Source organism: Zonotrichia leucophrys, chromosome 9 (genome assembly GCF_028769735.1).
Source record: "Zonotrichia leucophrys gambelii isolate GWCS_2022_RI chromosome 9, RI_Zleu_2.0, whole genome shotgun sequence".
NCBI classification, from domain to species: domain Eukaryota; kingdom Metazoa; phylum Chordata; class Aves; order Passeriformes; family Passerellidae; genus Zonotrichia; species Zonotrichia leucophrys.
The window spans coordinates 6,969,506-6,988,681 of record NC_088179.1 but is presented as its reverse complement, the minus strand read 5'-3'; the positions used below and the strand labels follow the sequence as shown (position 1 = coordinate 6,988,681).

Genomic DNA, 19,176 nt, shown 5'->3' with positions numbered 1-19,176 from the left:
GCAGAAAATATGTTACATGTTATTTGCCATTGGAAATAATAAGAGGACTTCATTCACTTCTCAAACTTGGTTGGATGGTAAATCTTATAGGGTTTTTTTTCCTAAACTTCTTTTTGTTACCTTTTATTGCACTTACATGTTTCTTAGCTTCTTTCAGGAATTATCTTTGGAATGGGACTGTGCGTTTGGAGTAGATGTTCTTTAAAAGGAAGAACACTGGTTTGACTTACCAAGTGAAATATTGCAGGATGTTTTTTGCAAGAATATTTCTGCCCATCTGCTGTTTGGTATTTTATGACAAGCAACTGTCACTTGGGCTCTTCAGCCTCTTGAGAGTGTGGAGATTTTTTGCTTCTTGAAGCATGTCATCACTCTGTCAATAAATAAACAGAGTGGGTCTACTCTGCTATATTTGAGCATTCCTGGATTTGGCAGTGGTTTTGCTAGAGGACAGAAGTATGTCTGCTGCTGCAGATACTGTATTTGATCCCATGTCAATCATGTATTTGAGTTTATAGGACTTTGTCATAATTTCTACTCCTCTAGTACTTTTAGAGGTTCTTGATTTATCTCTACACACTACTTGAGCTCTGAAATGTGAACAAATCTAACTTATCCAGGCTGCAGAGAAGCTTTTCCTGGTGCTTTTTTGCCCTGTTTATCTGTAGACGCAAAGATATAATACATTTCAAAATCATGTATTCCCCATAATGTGTCTTACTGTGTTCTGGGTCAGCTGAATACTGAAATACAGGAACTGTGGATTAGCCTGCTGTCCATTAGCATTAGGAACATCCCCTGTTGCAGTAGCTGCCCATTAGAAATGTCTGCCAAAGAACTGAAACAGCCATTCTTCATTTGTCCTTCCATGGCTCCTTTTCCTACTGCCTTCCTTTTTTTTTCTTTTAGCTCCTTTATAAAAAAAAAAGAACAAAAAAACCTCAAAATCTTGATGAATTTTTGTTGTTTTTCTCCTTTTATTTAGTGTAGTCAGGGTGAATTCAAAAGAAACATTTAAATTTTGCTGCCATTTGCTGTTGGCTGCATTTGTTTTTATAAGAGCAGAGAAGCTGAAGTCTCTGTCACCAGGGCCCAGGACACAGCTTGTCTGGAAATAAAAGATTCTGCCCTGGTGTGTGTCTGGCACTGAACCAAAAGCCCAAGTGAAAGTGAAGCTACCACAGCACATAAAGTTTGTCCCTGTTGTTGGGGAACAGCATCTGCCTGCTTTGGGCCCGCTGTGAACTTGGCCAGACAAAATAGGTGGAAGGGCAGAAGGTGAGGAATGTCTGCATCCTATCATGAATTGGAGGAAATGACTGTCTGCGCTGGTGCGCTCCGCATCCTGCTGGCAGCCTGGCTAGCTCGGCAGGACACTGCACAAGGAGGAGTGCATTTAGCTCTGGTGTTTAAAATAGCTCCTAGGGACGAGAAGAAGCGCTTCAAAAACATGCTGTGGGTTTCCTATTGGCTTTCTTGAACTAACTGGAAACTTTCTGCTTTCTTTCAGGAGCATTTTTTACTCTGAAAACATTGCTGCTAAAAAACTCCAAACAGAAGGAGTAAATCCACTCAGCTTGTCAGGTCACTGGCTCAGCGTAACGGTGCTTTCATGAGGTGACGTTGGGCCAAAGTCAACTTTTCTTTCTCCTTTGTAAACCTGCAGCCAAGCAATGGGCCAGAAAATCTCAGGGAGCATAAAGTCTGTGGATGTGAGGGAGCCCCCTTATAGACCCGTGAAACGAGAGCTGAGAGGCCCGGATTTCTGCAAGCCCGCGCGCCTGGACATGCTGTTGGATATGCCCCCTGCCAAGCTGGAGGTCCAGTACAAACACGCCTGGAATAACGAAGATCGCTCGTTAAATATATTTGTAAAGGAGGACGACAAACTGACTTTCCACAGACACCCTGTGGCACAGAGCACGGATTGCATCCGGGGCAAGGTGGGCTACACGCGGGGCCTGCACGTATGGCAGATCCACTGGCCCACGAGGCAGCGCGGGACTCACGCCGTGGTGGGCGTCTCCACGGCCGACGCGCCGCTGCACTCGGTGGGGTACACGTCCTTGGTTGGTAGCAACAATGAATCCTGGGGCTGGGATCTGGGGCGCAACAAACTCTACCACAACTGTAAAAACCAGCCCGGGGTCACGTACCCCGTCTTTTTGGAACCAGATGAGTCTTTTGTACTCCCAGACTCCTTACTGGTGGTTTTGGATATGGATGAAGGGACGCTTAGCTTCATGGTCGATGGACAGTATCTTGGAGTGGCCTTCAGAGGACTAAAAGGGAAAAAACTTTACCCCATAGTCAGTGCAGTTTGGGGGCACTGTGAAATTACAATGAGATACATCAATGGACTTGACCGTAAGTGTTACCACATTTTTTTTTGTTATCTTCTCGATTTTTCTCATATAGAGGTTTTTCTTTCTCCTTCTGCTGTGGGCAGTATGCTGGGGGGAGCAGACTGTTCAGCTGTGAGGAGACTGCACCCTGTATTTACTGCCACAATGAATATATCTCTGTGTCTGGTAATGATGGTATGGACTGTGTCAAAATACCTTCCTTCTTGACAGGCAGAGTGGCAAGAATTCTGTGTCCAAAGAAACTGAACGGGCTGAGAAAAAGATACTGAGAAACTTCCTGGGTATATTTAACAGTAGAACTCTTGTTTACTGGAGGATATGTTTTAAATCTGTGGTTTCCAAATAGGATTTGTGGATCCTGTAAAAATTTCCTGTAGTAGTGGAAACTCTTACTGGGTGTGCATAAACATACTTGAAGACTGGCCAGACAACTTTCTTTCTGTAGTTGCCTTCTCAGAACCCTCAGAAGCAGCTGTGGATCCCAAGAATCTGGAAACTCAGATCAAATACTGCTTTCAGCAGTTTTTCTGAAAGAGAGCTGTGTTCCATAGTTCACTTCAGAAGGTAGTCTCTCTCTGGATATTGTCCAGAAATCCAGGGTTTTGGATAAGCATGAGCTATTTCTGACCTAACAGGGTAATATCTAATGAAATAGTTAGATAACAAGGAGAAGCATGTTGCTGCTGTGACCCCCCAGGCAGTGGCCCAGCAGAAGGTGAGTGCCAGAAGTGGGTCCTGTCCAGTTCTCCATGTGCAGGAGGGCGTGGGCTCTGCCAGGTCTGTGCCCAGCTCACACACAGGAGCATGGACTGCCTCAGAACTCCCTGAACTCAGCCAGCTTGCAGGCAGGGTGAGCAGGCTACTGGCACGCAAAAACAAGAGCCAAAATTTCTGTTTGGATGATCTTTAGTCCACCTATTCCTTCAGGGTAGCTAAATTCAAAGAATATACTTGGAGTAATACTTCTGTTTCCTTTGGGGGTGTACGTAGAGATGTGAAAAGCAGAGGATCTGTTGCATGGCAGGTAGACCTGTGCTGGTGAGGGCCTGCAGGAAGGGATGCTATTCACTGTCAGCTTCTCAGCTGCTGGAACTGGGGAATAAAACAATGGACAAGGTAGCAAGTGGAACTTGGTTCTTGTTTAAAACTGTACTATCTGAGGTGTGGTAGGAGCTGCAAATATATAGGAAAAAATAGATGACTGGGCAACATTTTCATGTTATTTTGGGCTCTTCAGATGGAACATGGTCCTTCAAGAAGACAGTAAGAGCAAGTGTTCAATACTTGCCTTCTAATTAGTAATTTCTAAAAGAATTTACTATCCTTTTCTATTAGGAAGGAGTGGTTTAAATATTTTTTTCTATCAAAAATTAATCTTCTGCTCATTAACCTTATATCTGACATACCAAGTAGAAACAAAATTAAATAGTTTGACCCTGCTTAAGATTACCTTTTCTAAACATCTGTAATAAGCTCTGAGGGAAAGACTTTTTATCCACAGGAGCCCAGCAGGTTTTACAGCTGGATGCTAAATGGCAGCTTCCCAAGTGCTTTCATACAGGGGAATATCCAAGGATCTTAAGTATTTTGCAATTACTCAGCTATTGCAGAATGATGTGCTGACAGTCTTTTTCTTGGATTGTGGGGGAGAGAGACTTTTGCAAACCGAGTATTTGTTTGTGAAAGCAGTTCTTATAATACTGTGAATATCTGCCAAACTAAGCAAAGTACAGCTCAGCTTTGTCCATCACGTCCACACAAGGAATTGTTCTGCATTCCTTTTGTAGCTTTCACGGGGCTGCTCAAGGGAGCTCTAAGAGGATGAAAACACAGTAGGAGGATGTGAATGAGTTTGGTAGAAATTACAAAATAAAAGGGATTAAGTGGAGAAGGATAGCTGTGGTCTGTGAGATGGCAGAGAGAAAAATTCCCATCTGGTTTCTCATGGGATAATTTTGTTGGAAGAGGCAGGATAGCTTCCTAAACTATCCCTGAGAAAGTCAAAGTCTGTATTGTTTTTAAACACATAAACCCATGCATAAAAGTTAACTTGTGAACCAAACCTTTATGTAGGCCTGAGTGTTAATCTGATCATGTGAAGAGGAAGTTTAAAGCCACTTGGCTGTGGGGCAATTTGACATCCTGGAATCACATCATTTGTTATCACATGTTCACTGATCCATTCCTGTCCTGAAACAAAAACAGCATTCAAGAAACCAAATGAGCTTGTTTAGCTGGTGCTCCAGAGCAAACACTGTCTTTTTTTCCAGTAAGGGTGTTTCTATCCAGCCAGCCCTTGTGCAACAGTGCAGGTTTGGCTGTGGCACTCTCCAAGTTTGCACTCATAGCACTTTTGATTGCAGGTTTTATAGTTGCTTGTTCTTGTGAAAATCAGAGCAGGTATTGAAGAACAGTTCTGTTCACAAACATTTGAACATATATGTATGTGGGGAGTTGTTACTGTTTGATTTCTTTCTAACATTACCAGTTAGCTCTTCTTTTTTCCCCCTTTTTTTCGCCCCTAATCCTTTTTCCCCCTATTCCCTGGAAGTATTTCCTGCTCCAGAGTGCAGCTTTTGGTAGGTCTGCCCATAGTAACTTAGCTGGTCTTGGAGCTGCTGTCAGACAGTGCCTGGTAACTTTCTATTCAGTGATTGATTGCTGCCGTTCAGAATGCAAACCACAGCTTGGGATGGTTGTTTGTGTGGAGTCCTGCAGGGCAAACGGAGACCTCCACGGCAGGGATTTCTAGTGTTTTCAATACTTGCTGCTTAAATGGAAGACCTCTGAATACTTTAAAGGCCCCTGTATTTCAGTTGCTTGGCGGAGAGTGAAAGGCTTGCAGGAATGGAAGAGTGAAAGGCTCAGAGGATGGCTTTCATGCAGCTGCAATGAACTTAAACATACCTCACAGATGATGCAGAGTTCCAAGTGTGTTAATTACTGCAGGGATGGCAGATTCACAGGAGGATAAGGCTGCAGGTCAAAGATCAAGGACCTGTGTGCCCTCTGGGCTCTGGATATTACTCCTAGAATAATGCTGTAATTAAAATCAGTTGTACCTCTGCCAGCTGCATCTGATACCCACAGGATTCTGTTTCAGAAACTGCCTTGAACATCACATGATGATGATCTGTGACTTTACACAAGACATTGTTTCCCTTTTATTTCTTGAGAAACTTGGAGCTGGAAATGTTTTCAGGGTTTGGGAGGAATGGCAGAGGGACAGGACAGAGAGTGCTCATAGTAAATTCATTGAGTTCTTCCCAGCACAAACTCCTTTGATCAAATGCTATCAGTACCCACCACACTGATGTCTGCCCAGTTCCTAAGCTGGACAAAAGACAGAATTTTACATCAGTCTTCTGACTTACTGCCTATTGCAGTAATTAAAAACCTCAAATAAAAGAAAAGCAGTAAATGTTACTTTTCAGATCAGGGCATGTGCTTGTTTACAAAAAGCTGGTCTATTTATATCTGGTGTCTGATGAGGAGTCCTGGAGACTATTTATAGACTGGAACAGAGAAATAGCAAAACACTTCTGTGTAAATGTACATTGCAGATCATGACTGATCCATTAGTGTTTAAACAAAGCATTGGGAGGACAATCAATATAACAATGCAGTGATGGGAAACTTGGTCATTGAGTAGGTAAACTGAACTCATTGCAGTTCTTGCACTAGACCTCCCACAGTCCTTACTCCATTCTGAAAATAATTGTTGAGCTCAGGAAGCTGGAAGCATTTGTCTCAGAAGAGAAGACTTTACTTACAAGTATAATTTATGGAACACATTTGTCTCTACCTATTTGCATCCCTTCTTGCAGGACCTGGCCCTAACCAGCACAGGTCCCTGGGCTCTATCAGCAGCTGCTGAGCCCTGCCATGCAACAGATCCATTGCTTTTAACATCTTTACTTACACCCCCAAAGGAAACAGAAGTATTATTCCAAGTACATTCTTTGAATTGAGCTACCCTGAAGGAATAGGTGGACTGAAGATCATCCAAACAGAAATTTTGGCTTCTGTTTTTGTGTGGCAGTAGCCTGCTCACCCTGCCTGCAAGCTGGCTGAGTTCAGGGAGTTCTGAGGCAGTCCATGCTCCTGTGCGTGAGCTGGGCCCAGGAACAGTAAATCACATTTTCCTGCATCCTGGGTTGCCTGGGGAAAGGATGATGACCCCTGTGGCTCCTGCCTCTCCTGGCTGCTGGGGCACTTGCAGCTCTGGGAGGAGCTGGGGGTTGTTGTGTATGGAGGGAGGAGGGGGCTCAGTGCAAATCTCTCTGCTTGCTGATACAGCTGCAGGAGTTCTGGCTTGTGGGGTCTGTTCATTCCTTTTGCTCTCAGCTGTGCAAAGATCACAGTGCAACCCCTGAAACTCTTTCAGACCTGAGGCTCTGTGTGTTTAGCATTTTGAATTAAAGGTGATGCTTCTAAGCTAAAAGACCAATTTTGGAGCTATGCACAACTTTCCTACTATTCTCAGTTTATTTTAATTCACATTGGACTGTGTCTAACATACCACAATTGCTAGTTATGAACATACAGTCTTCCCCTTGGAGGCTTTTTTGCCGTAAAGAAATCTAAGTCAAAATTGTGACGTTATTAACTGCCAGAAGAAATCCATAATCTCTCATCACACTCTGGGTTTTCCCCCCAATGGGTTTCAATTAAAATTTCTTAATGGATTTGGTTTTTTGTTTATCTAAACTTGTTTTATGCTATTTATACAATACAAGACTCTGGAGGCTGCAGTGGAAATAACGTACTCTGGAAATCCAGTATTGCTAGACCTTAGGAAGGATTTTCCCTACAGACATGCAGTCAGAGAATAAAGCAGCAGCAATTAAGCAGCCAATGCTGTGAAGAAGCAATCTTTAACTTTTGAGATAATTTAACAGGAAACAGCATTTTCAGTGCCTGCTTTAGGAGCCAGATAGCTATTGTTAGGGGGGTTTTTGTCTTCTTCTAAATGCACTCCCCTTCCCTGGATTAAGTGAATTTTTTTGTCCTTTAATCCTAATTTGTTGACACTTCCTAATTAATTCTCAGCCTTTTCCCAGCAGGTTGAAATCACTGTATTGTCACTAGAATATGCCACTCTGCTAAGTGGCTTTTCACCCCAGCCACCCCCTGCCCCTTCTTGGTGGTCTCTGCATTACATCTCTCTCCCAGATACTCTTCATTTATTCAGTCCCCATTTCTTTCTTTCCTTACTCAGCTGAGTTTCTCTTCTGTTGCCACAGTAAGCAATAATAAATACTTACCTAAACCTTGTTGGCTTTCTTTTGTCCTTGTCGCCAGCTTTAGGTAGTGCATTTTTGTTACTGATAACCGCAGATCAGGTGCAGTGTCACTCTTCCAGAGAAGGACTTTCAGATTTAAATGTGTGATTTTAGCTGTAATGATGAATGGGTTTGTTTTATATAACTTTTTTCTGTTAAGACCTTCAGTGACAGAGCCTCCTCTGACTGTCCAAGGGCACAGATCAGCTTTGCAGTTCGCAAGTTTTTTGGTTTGGGAATTATTTGTGGATTTGGTTTCTTTTTTCCTTCCAGTCTTGTCTGATTTATTTATTAGCAAGGGATCCAGTTATCATTGGCCTAGCACAAAAGAAGGTGCTGGAATATTTTCTTTCAAGCTGTAGTTCCCAAGGCTAAGAGCAGCCATCAGTAGTGCACAGCTGGGCTGTGGATTCTTTGCATCCTGACATACCTAGTGTTTATTCTTCCCTCTCTGGTTCCTAAAAGTGCCATGGCAACTGCCAAATCTGCAGTTTTAGAGAAAAAATAATGTGTTCTTGATAATGTGTTCTGATCATGTTTCCACTGATTTCCCATGTATCCTGTTCTTAAGAAATAAGAACCTTTTTAGAGCAGCAGTGACTACAACTCTCTTTGAAGTGAACAAGTTACACTGTGAATATTGTACTTAATACACTAAAATAGCAACTTGATAGCCTTGCTTAATTCTTTTATGAATTTGCTTGAGCTACTATGATGGAATTGCTAAGCAATGTGAATTAATTCTCACAGGTTAGTATTAGACGTGGAAATTCGTAAAAGACTATTGTTTTGATTTGCTCTATCTGTATTGCTTTTGGGAACTGTAGACTGTAAATCCAAGTTTCAGGGCAAACAGGGATGCTTCTGTCATTGAGTGAAATATTTATTTTATTGCCAAAAGGCATATGCTTTTTAATTTTGACAGTTTTGTGTTTCATATGTGTTTCGTCATAAGTTCTATTTCTCTTTAAGGTACTCCTTTGTCTCTCTAGCCATGGAAGTTTCTGCCCTTCTGTAATTACAAGCTCTTTTTGCCAATGGCCTCTTTCTCCTAAATCCAGTGTAGCTTCTCTACTAGAGAAGCAGTTAAAGAATCTGATTTCTAGTTTGAGCTCAGAGAAAATTCCACTCTGAAAAAAGCATGTGTTTTGGCTCATGAGTGGCAATTCTATACCAATCTTCATATTATGGCAAAATTCATATTTTTATGGTAAATTGACAGGAAATGGGCCAGAAAATGAGCATGTGCAGAGATGCTGCTGTGCCCTGCAGGTGGTTCTGCTGAAAGTAGTGCTGGTGCTCCCTGTGTACAGGAGAATAAAGCTGCCCTAGCAGTAACACTGTGTGAAAATAGTGCTGGGGCTGTGAAGTACTTGGAAGCAGGCAAAGAGCAGAATGGTATTTGGTTTTTTTTGCTGCTGTAACTCTGAGCTGAGCAGCCTTATCCCGCTTTCTGGGATAGTGTTTCACTCTGCTAAAAAGTGGTAGGTTCAGCTGCAAGTCATCCTTTTGTACTCAATTTTCCTTGATTCTTTTCTGCCCAGCCCTGTGTGTGTCCATGAGTAGGTGTATTCTGTATTTCCCCAGACAGTCAGAGTGGAAACCCCCAGAGCATGACAGTCCCTGTGTTCTCAGGTTCAGGTTTGTGTTGCCCTTTGAAGATAAGAGCAGAAAAGCCCTGCTAGCAGGACAGCACTGGATCAAAGCTCCCCTCATCTGCTTTGATTTGGCAATACACCTTCAGTCTTTCGCTTTAAACTGTTTGGGTTGGGACTGATGATCAAATCTGTCTTCCAGTCTGTTATCAAACCTGATTTCTGCTGAAAACCCTCAATGCTAGAAGTGTGAGATGGGACATTTCAGTCTTCAGTGCTGGAGCTCACTCAGGGTTGAGGCAGAGGAGATGCTGGAAGTTATTATCCCCTATCACTGATTGGCCAAAAAAATTGCCTTATTCCAGAGAAGTGATTTGTATTAAACCAAAATGTATTACGAGCAAAGCAGGTAATGTTAAAAAATTATAACTTTTGTTTGACAGTTGTATTTCTCACAGCAGACACTTTGATTTTTACAGCATGCTGTCCCGCCATTGAAAATGGGGATTCCATTTCTGTTGGTTCAGACATGACATTTAAAAACATGGTGCTTTTGTTTTTCAATGAGAAGCTAATAATGTTCTTGTGTGTGCCACATACCTGCATGTCTGTTCACTCTGTAACTGAATGGGCCACAAAACTTTGAGACAGCATCTTGAAGCTAAAAAAATCTCCTTCCTCTGGTTTTAGCAAGTTTGACAGCTACAGTTTATCTGAACAAGACAAAGTGATTCATTTATTTTAGATCCTGCTGTGTTCCCTCCTTTCTTGTTGTGTTTACCTTTCATATTTTGGCATTCTCTTAAGCATGAGCCTGTAATTGCTTTCAGAAATATATTTCTCTGTCCATCAAAACAAAACAGAATGTGGGGTTATACTAATGCCCTGTTCACATGTTCAAAAGTAAAATGCTTTATGCTCCTGAAAACTCCTAATTTTCAAGTGATCTGTGTTATGTAAAATATAATATTTTGAAAATACTTGAAAAAATATCTTTATGAAAGGGAAAATGATTTTTGAAGGCTTAGGAATTTGTTTTGTTTAGAACCTGGCGCTCAAACAACCACAACCAGGCAGCGTGTTTGGGGTTTGTGTATTGTCAGTGACTGCTTCTCTTCCAGCCTTGCTTTTTGAGCTTTTCTGTTCTTTGCGGCATTAACTACCACCCTGATGAATTAGCTCATGCACTTAAAATTTTTGTTATATTTTGACACTGGTGATGTCAAAGGCTCTCACTTTTCATGAAACAAGTGATGTTGGGGTAAGTGACTTGAGTTAGGTTGGTGTGGAATGTGTGCCTTGGCTCCAGAAGAAATACCATTTAATTTCTTGGTTCATACTGAGTTTCAGTGCACTGGAAGGCCTCCTCATCACGTGTGTGGACTCACTCTATCTTTGTTGTTTTAACTTCAGCAGTTGCTTTAATGTGCTGTGTTGTAGCCCTAACTCCAGCCCTGCTGCATGCATGCTTGCCATATGTGTAAACAATTTGCTGATTTTAGTGGTATGACCTGCTGGCCTCTGCCTGTATAAACAAATGGAGGCCAAAGTTCAGAGAGATCAGAGGGGAAACTTTAAACATCCTGCAAAATCTGCAGTCCATTAAGTGTACGTTAGTATTTGGTTACAGCCAATCCTTTTGTACTTCTGAGTAATTTGTTCATGGCATGTTTGGGAAAGGAGGGATGGCTTCACCTGGGGCTTGGGCTTGCCCTGACAGAAATAAGCTTCAGTGGTATTTCCCTGATTTGGGAAGGGAATGCTCTCACAGGTGCTTCACTTTTCATTCAGAGTGAGATTTGAAAGTTTGGCTTGTGGGGATATTGGCCAAAAGGGCTGTAGTGTGCAAAGAAGGAATGATATGAGAGACCTGTGGCACAAGCAGCAGAATGAAACGTGTGGCAAAGAAGGGGGAAAGCAGGGAGAAAAGTGAGAAGTGCCAGCAAAATCTAGAAAGATGTACTTGAAAGAGCAAATGTGAAGAAGGCAGTGCTTAAAAGGAAGAGAGAAGGCAGGTGAGTCTGGAAGGAGGGTTAAAAAAAAGATGCTGAGATTTTGGCAGGAAATAAGGCTTGATGTAGTAAGGCAAGTAGCACATGGAAAGGAAAGGTCAGGACTGTCCAAGCTCCTGAATGACCAGACATCCCCCTGTGCTTTCTTTACTTTCATCACCACATTTTCTGGCGGCAGCTCTGAGTCCAACCCTCAGCTCTGTGGTGTTAAGCACAGCCATGCTGAGCTTTCCTGGACATTTCTTGTAGCTGCTTGTTACTTTGTTGTAAAACAGGCTAAGAGCCTGTATAAGTCAAACAAACTGACATGTTCCCTGTGTTTTTAGTATGAACTTTGCAGGAATCACTGTGGTGCTGTTGGCATCTCCCAGGATTTTTTGTCATTCATGACTTTACAACTGGAGTTTTCAATTTGAGCAGAAATGAGTGAACTGTTAATATTTCTGGATCTGAGAGGCTAAATTAACCCTGCATGTTTTTGAGTGACATAGTCTTAATTTCTGATGGACTTTTATAAGTTTTTAAATGTTTTTTCCCCCCCAGTTTTCTGAACTTACTGTAAATTTTAATCTCTTACATTATAGATTTTATGTCCTCTAAAATAATTTGCTAAACTTCCAGGTATAGCTGATCATCAGAAAGATGTTCAAGGCATTTTATCATTTCATTTCAAGAATAAAGCAGAAATGAAATCACCTGTGATGCAAATGTTTTCAGAATCCTGCATGTAACTTGATGTACTTGAAACGCTGGAGTTCCAGCCTTTCAGCATCAGCCCCTGCAGCATTTCTGATACAAAACTCTGATAACATCTCTGAAATGCAACTCTGTTAACTGGCAAGCAGTTAACTGTATGCAAGCAGCAGCTTCCTGAGAATGTGATTTTTTTCCCAAATCACTTATGCAGAGGAAGTTCCAGACTTCCTCTGGCCCATTTTTCCAAACACCTTTAATACATAATGCATACATAGTCTATAATCTTAAAATGTTCATGAAAATAAGTTTGTCTTTAAAATAGAACAGAGGGGGAACAAACCAGGGTGTTTTGGACTTGGTACCAAAGGGGTGATGCTTTCAGCAGCTTCCCTGGCCACAGGGCAGCAGTTCTGTGCTTTTGTGGCTCTTGATGTCTCAGCTCCTGGCTGGGGTGCATGTGAGGTGCTGCACACAGCAGCAGTGGTGACAGCTCTGCAGGAGGAATTGGCCAGGAATTGACCACTACAGAAAAACGAGTTTGGGGAGGGGTGTCTGGCAGTTTGGCTGCTGTCAGAGGTTCTCTCCTAGAGGGAGAAGCAGACCCTTGGTCTGTGCTGCTCTGGGGCAAGAGGAGCCATTACACTGTGGAGGTGGATGGGTTTCTCAGCAGCCCACGGCAAAGTCCTGGTCAACAAATGCCGCAGCTCCAGGAACTTGTCATCAGCTGCAACCACCATCTGCTTTCTGTTCTCCAGATTATTGTGATGATAGAAACTTCCTAAAATTTGCAATACCAAGAAACATTTTGTGTATGAAATGTGAACATCAAGTCTAAGTTGGGTCACTTTTACACTAAATCACTTATTCCCCGTGCTTGTGAATCACTGTAATTTTGGTTTAACAGCAATTTACTCTAAGCTACTCATTTGCTTTATAAGACATTTTAACAAATTGTTTCAGTAGGGATGTTATGTTAAATAGGAAAAAGGTTTGCTTTCCTAGGTAGAAAATAACAAACCATTTTGTAGAATTATTTGTTTTCCCATCACTGACAATTCCGTGCAATAACAAATGGCATTGTTTGCTATATTCCCCTGCTGTATGTTTAGCTACCCTTATAAGCAGGATAAGCTGTAGGCCCAAAACCCTATCAATTTTAGCATCCTCTTGCTTTGTTCTCAGTACACAATTGCCTTTGCAGTGGTGATTTTTAAAAAGAGATTAGGCTTTTGAGCCAGACCTTTTCGCTAACTCTGCAGTATTAGTTTATGAAGTAATGCATTAAAGGTGGTGCTTGGTAGGAGCTGCTCTTGGGGCAGGTGAAAATGAAAATCCAGTTTCTCTCTACTTGGGATGTTACTCAGTGCTATGAAAAGAAGAAAACCACATTTATATAACCAATACAAGAACACACATAAAGTGTAAAAAAACTTTGTTTTTCAGGCTTTTAGGATTAAGATTGAGCCAAAAAGGCAGATGGTAAATCCATTTCCCAATGCTAATCTGACAGTAATGTTCTGATCCTCTGTGGAGCTCAGTAGTGCTGTGTGCTCCTCTGAAATCCACTGGCTGCTGGGAAATGGTATCTCCCTGTGCAAGAAAGTCTTCTCTGCTTTAGCTGGAGACAGAGGAGTGTCTCCTTTTAGTGAGCAGGTGGGCAATACTGTTTCTCTGGTTTCTCTGCAGGAAGTATGATGACACGTTTTTTAGGAGTTAGGGAAGAAGAGTGCTTTGGTGTCCTCTGAGTGTACAGCTGTAAGCTGTGCTCTACTCATTCTTTCCTTTCTTTAATCTGCAAATGATACTGTCTCTATTTGCACAGATTTGAAAAATGGGCTCTGATCAGCTGATTCTGCCAGCTGTTTTGCAAAAACAGTATTTTAAAATAGTCTTTTGAGCTAAAATTTGAAAAATGACCTTTGAAGAAATTGGGGTAAGCCAAGTGAGTTACACAAATGCAGTTGTGCAAAGCTGTTCAGATGTGTCTTGAACACAACTAGATTTTACTTGATCCCCTGAATAAGCTCTAAAATTCTTGTGTTTTTAAAAAGAGAACTATTTTCTTTGTCTGTCAAGAAGTCACTAGTTTTGTTTAAAGTGGAAAATAATGATAAAGGTGATTCAAATGTAGAGCACTCCTTTAACCTTGCAGAATAAGGAGGATTGGTTTCCAGGTGGTAGATGGGGGAGGTACTGACTAAAGGCCCTTCTAAAGGATGTTCTAAAGGATGTTCTTGGTGCTGCTGCTTTGAAGGACCTGTTCTTCTGTTTCTCTGTCCAAGTTAGTTGCAGTCACAGGACTTTTTAGGGGCTCTTTGGTTTTGTTTGACAATTCTTAACTCTGTTCTACCTAGACTGCAGTAAATGGGTGAGCAAAGGGAGCCTTTTCACAAAAGGGCTGATGTTCTGTATTACACGACACATCCAAAGAATGAAGTGTTCTGGATTAAGCGGGATTAGATCTGTAATTTTCCAGATCTTTATCTGGGGGGATTTTTTGGTAGTAACTTGCACATTTGGCCACATTATAATTTAAAAAATAAGCTTCTGCAGACAGAGCCAAACTACCTATGTGCCAAATGGCCATCCAAGATGAATGGTACATATATTTCAGATATATATATATATGTGTGTGTGTGTGTATGTAATTCTTATCCATTTTAGGGCCTTTCTTCAAATTCTCATAGAACACATGTGGCTATTTTTGGAAAAGTGAAACCAAGTCCTTTATTAAGCACGTAAATGTGTGCTGCAGACAGCAGTCTCCAAAGATGTTACTGCTCTTTTTGCCAGGTAATTGTAGAGGGAATTCGGTGCCTCCTGGGGCGCTTCTGCCAGCGGTCTCCAGTCGTTTCCTGCCTCAAAGGGAAAAACAAGGAGCAGTAAATGATTCTGGTTTTAATTAGGCTGACAACGATTCTGCCCTGAAGTGTGTTAGGAGAGACAGTCATTAAGTGTGGTGTCCCTGGAGGCATTTCCTGCCCTGTCCGGGCTTTGCTGGTGTGGAGCATCTCTTTTGGCTTTTTGTGGTGACTCTGCACCCTTTTATGGCCTTTTGTGTTCAGGCTGCAGCAATTCTCACATCTCTCCTGTTGGCACCTCAGACTTACTTTGGCATTGCTTTTGTATTTATCTAGATGTTCCAGTTGAGAAAACATGTATATTTTCAATTATCTAGTTCACATTATGTACAATAGAGTCCATTACAGCAGACGCCTCATCTGGTTTGTGCTTTCATTGATTCAGGCTGGAGATCTAATCTTCAGATAAAGATTAAAGATTAAGTTAAAAATCTAACAAGAATTTGTGTTTTTTATATTAGAAACTGTAACAAAGGATAGTATTATTAGACTGGTGAATATATATGATGATTACTTCAGGGAAGGAAATGTAATGCTTTTTAGTTGCTGAAGGTGGGAATGTGTGGGTGTAAGGGCAGTCCAATAGGTTTTGAAATTTCAGGTACTTCAGAGAACCTGATGAAAGAATCCCTTCTGAAAAACCTGTATGTTGGTGAAGTCGACAGTTCTTTTGGGAACCTTCTTTTAAAACAGGCAAGAAAAGATGGAAGCAAATGGTCAGGTTCTAAGTTTGGAGGAGCATATTAGCAGGTTCTCTGCTGGGATCTACTCTGCTCAATATAGTAACAGTGAATTGGAAAATAAGGTGAGGTAATTTAGACGCAATCTTTCAAGGTAGATAAATCTAAACACAGGACTCTGAGCAGAGTCTTGTAGTAATTAACTTGATAGTAAAAGAGTAGGTGAGGTTTTGTGCCCAGTACCGTGTAACAGGATGGGGTGAGGGGAACAAATCTCCTTCTGTGTGGTGTGTGAGGAGTCGTGTGCAGGATGACCTGTTGCCACCTGGAAAGAGATCCTGGAGAGATTGTGCATCATATGATGAAAATGTCACTAATGAGTGACCCACAGGGTGAATGTGATGTTGTGAACTGGGACAGAGCAGGGACCTGGTGATGTTGGTGTGGCCAGCTTGTGTGTCTTGATTACTGTGTGCTTTTGTCCATACCTGCCCTCTGCTACTCCTTCTCCCCAGATGTTAAAATATGTAACTACTAAACTAAATAGATACTAAAAATTAATAGTTTGAATAGGAAGAAAAGTATGACTTCTGCAGAAGGAAAGAATAAATAAACCAGGACCTGACCAATAGCCCACATACATTTGTATCCAGTCCTCAACAGCAACAATTACTAGCTGGATGAAGGACAGTGTGGCAACTGGGTAAGGTTAGAGGGAGAGTGAGCCCTTTATTTAGCCAATTCCTCTGAAGCTTCATTTCATCTGGGTGATCCCCTAGCCTGTAATCATCTGGATTTCATACTTAACCAGATGGATATGTGTTTAGTAACCCTTAATAGTTACTTTCCTAAAAGCTTTGGTCTTCGTCTGTGGAGCTGTGTAAGCTTTTTGCATCCAGAGCACGTTGTGGCAGCTTACATATGTGTTATGTGACAAAACACCTCTCTTGATTTGTTTTGGCTTAACTCTTCAGCCTGAAAAATAACTGCAGAGAATATTTTTAAAAAGTCTGTGCATTCATAAATGGCGCAGAAAATGTTGACTGTGGAAGGTTCTGTGTCAAAATCTGATGATGGAGGTGTTCCAGCAAAATACCAGGTGCCTTATTTAAAAAAAAAATTATACATCAAAAATATCAGCCCAATAAATTAATGCACTGAGATTAAATGAAAATCAAAAGTATAAATGGGCTTGAAAAGGAATGATATATATTCATAAAGGATCTACTGATATTTGTTGGACATGCAGTTCAGTTACATCCTTTAGCACAGGAAACGTAATAAAACAGAAAACAAAAGAGTGCCAGGCAAGCGATCATAAAATTATCTGCTCATAAAAAAAAGTTGAAATTTTATATGGTGCTTCGTCATACATTAAAATAAATACAAGATTTAGCTATATGGTTTTTGAAACACCAAAAGGTAACAGAAGGGAATCTGTGATATGCACATTCTGTGATCTCTGACAGGAGAGACAGCATAATGTGATATTTAGTAAAATGTCAAGTATTTCTGAAGAGCACTAAAGCTGCTGCAGGAGTTGCAGCAGGGATTACAGGTTGGTCTGGTCATGTAAGGTGAATTTCATTTCCACTTCACCTCTATGAATAAGATGAAAATAAAATATGGAAATACTGCTGCTAAAATTATTTGATATTCTGTTTGTCACATGTGTTTTCTATTACCAAGTAAATGCTTAAAATAGTTCTAGGAGACTGAAAACAAGTTTTTGTCAGACACAGTTTATAAAATAGTTTCAACCACTTAAAATGGAAACAGCTTAAAATGGATTATTATAGGTAAGCCTAAAAACTGCCCTCAATAAAGATTAGACCATGGCAGAATTCCTGCTGTTGCTCGGTAGTGAAGTTAATTCTTTTTTCTTGAGCTGAATATGGGCATCTGTTCATATTTAGGTAACCTTTAGACCTAAAAGAGAGCTGTGCCTGTTGTTTGCAGGTATCTTTGTGGCTGCTGACCAGCTGTTCATTCACTGGTCATCACAAACTCACTGTAAAACCTCCCCTGGTGAAGAGTGGATGCAGATCCTTTGCCTTCTCTCACTGCAGAAAGTAGAAACAGCCTCATCTATGAAGAGGGAAAATATTCTGTTTAGAATTAAGTGCTTTATTAAGCCGAAGCTAAAAATGAGCTGTTAATTTAAACCCAGCACCAGTGCTTCAGCATAGCAAAGGAAGCAAGTGCTGCCTCCTGACTAATTTTAGATTGACTTCATTAGACACAACTTTAGAAGAGTTCTGCTGGCACTGATCACATAACTGGTACAGTATCTGAAATAGGAGCTGTGTTCAAAAAACAGGGAAAAACAGCTGTTGCTAAAATTGCTGATAGGTATCCTGGAAATGGCTTGCCTGAGTTTTCTCTGACTTAGGGGAAATCTGCCCTTTCTGGTCTGTTTGCACTGTGTGTAGATTGATTCCTTTTGGAGATGGTGTATTTATATCATAAACATTTGGTGACTGACACCAGTCTGCCCTGCCTTGTTTCTGCAAACAGCTGGACATTGATATTCCATGATACATCCCTGAAGTGTTGTTTGGCATGGGACAAAAGCTGCCTTTTGCCTCATGTCCTTGCAAGGCTGTCAGTCCAAGCTTTGCTGGCTTTCAGTGGGCTGGTTGTGGATGGAGCATCATTGCTGCTGAATCTGAGGGCAAGCAGTGAAGCATCAGAACACCCTTCTGGCTCTCAGGGAGGTTAGAGTGACTCTGTAGGAAATCCTCACCTCCACCAAAGCACTGCTAACAAATACAGCACTAAAATAGTGTCCCAGTGGAGGTGTCTATTAGCAACACTTTGCTATCTAAAAAAGATGGATTGAAAAAAAAGTTTATTTTTTACTTTCTTCTTTTTTAAGCTGAGAAGTTTATTGGAAAAGATAGAGATTTTTAGGAACATTAGTTATGGATACCTTGGATCCCTCAACCAGCTGGGAGTAGTTCATTTGCAGATTGACTTATCTGCCAGCAGCCTTAATCTATTTGACATCCATTGATCCAGTCTATTAAAGAAGGTCACTTTCTTGTTATTGCCTGAATTGGAGCTTAAGATTCCAAACTGCCCAACTTTGGCAAGGTCTTTCAGTAGGTAAGGAAGTTTTCTTCCAGCTCAGAATGACACCACCAACCCCTGTGTTGTTTCTTCCAGGTTTTATCCTTCAGTAGCACCAGATGTTCTACAAGCTTATGTTTTCTGCAAACCTCCTGGGCCTGTTTATTGTCAGACTGTTGCACTGCAGTGTCAGGGAGGTCAGCAGTTGACCTATTTAAAAAAAAAAGTTTATTTCTGAGGAAAATGAAATGCCTGAAGTGGCATGTGAAAGCAGTGTGCATTTTTAATGTTTAATTCTGTGTGAGAGAGTGAGTGAATGAGGGGATGTTTTGTTGTTGGCACCTAGTGATAAGTTCTTGGAATTAAAAAAAAAAAATCAAACTGTGGGATTTAATTAATTTAGCAGGAGAACTTGCAGCAGCTTCTGCATGACAGTTTAGAACCACACCATTTGGGTTTTTTATTTGGTTGGTTGCTTTAAATTGAGTGCTGTTTAAATTCCCTTTGCCTGGGGAGGTTGTGTTTTCCTGAGGTGGGGATGCAGGGGGTCACCCCTCATCTGCTGGCATTGTGCTTCAGCACTAACATCTCTTTCAGAGCTCTGTGTGT

The 19,176-nt window shown here is 41.3% G+C and overlaps 1 protein-coding gene across 4 annotated transcripts in view; it reads left to right on the top strand.

Moving 5' to 3' along the window:
- Window positions 1-19,176, top strand: part of SPSB4 (splA/ryanodine receptor domain and SOCS box containing 4) — a 149,988-nt gene that overhangs the window by 93,749 nt on the left and 37,063 nt on the right. For 2 of the 4 annotated variants that reach the window (XM_064721478.1, XM_064721477.1), the window contains exons 2-3: window positions 1,511-1,584; window positions 1,667-2,367. In XM_064721478.1, the coding sequence (XP_064577548.1) occupies window positions 1,674-2,367 (694 nt within the window). In that variant the 5' untranslated portion in view covers window positions 1,511-1,584; window positions 1,667-1,673. Of the gene's footprint in view, window positions 1-1,510; window positions 2,368-19,176 lie in introns of all 4 variants that reach the window. The other 2 variants (XM_064721476.1, XM_064721475.1) reach the window with 1 other exon arrangement.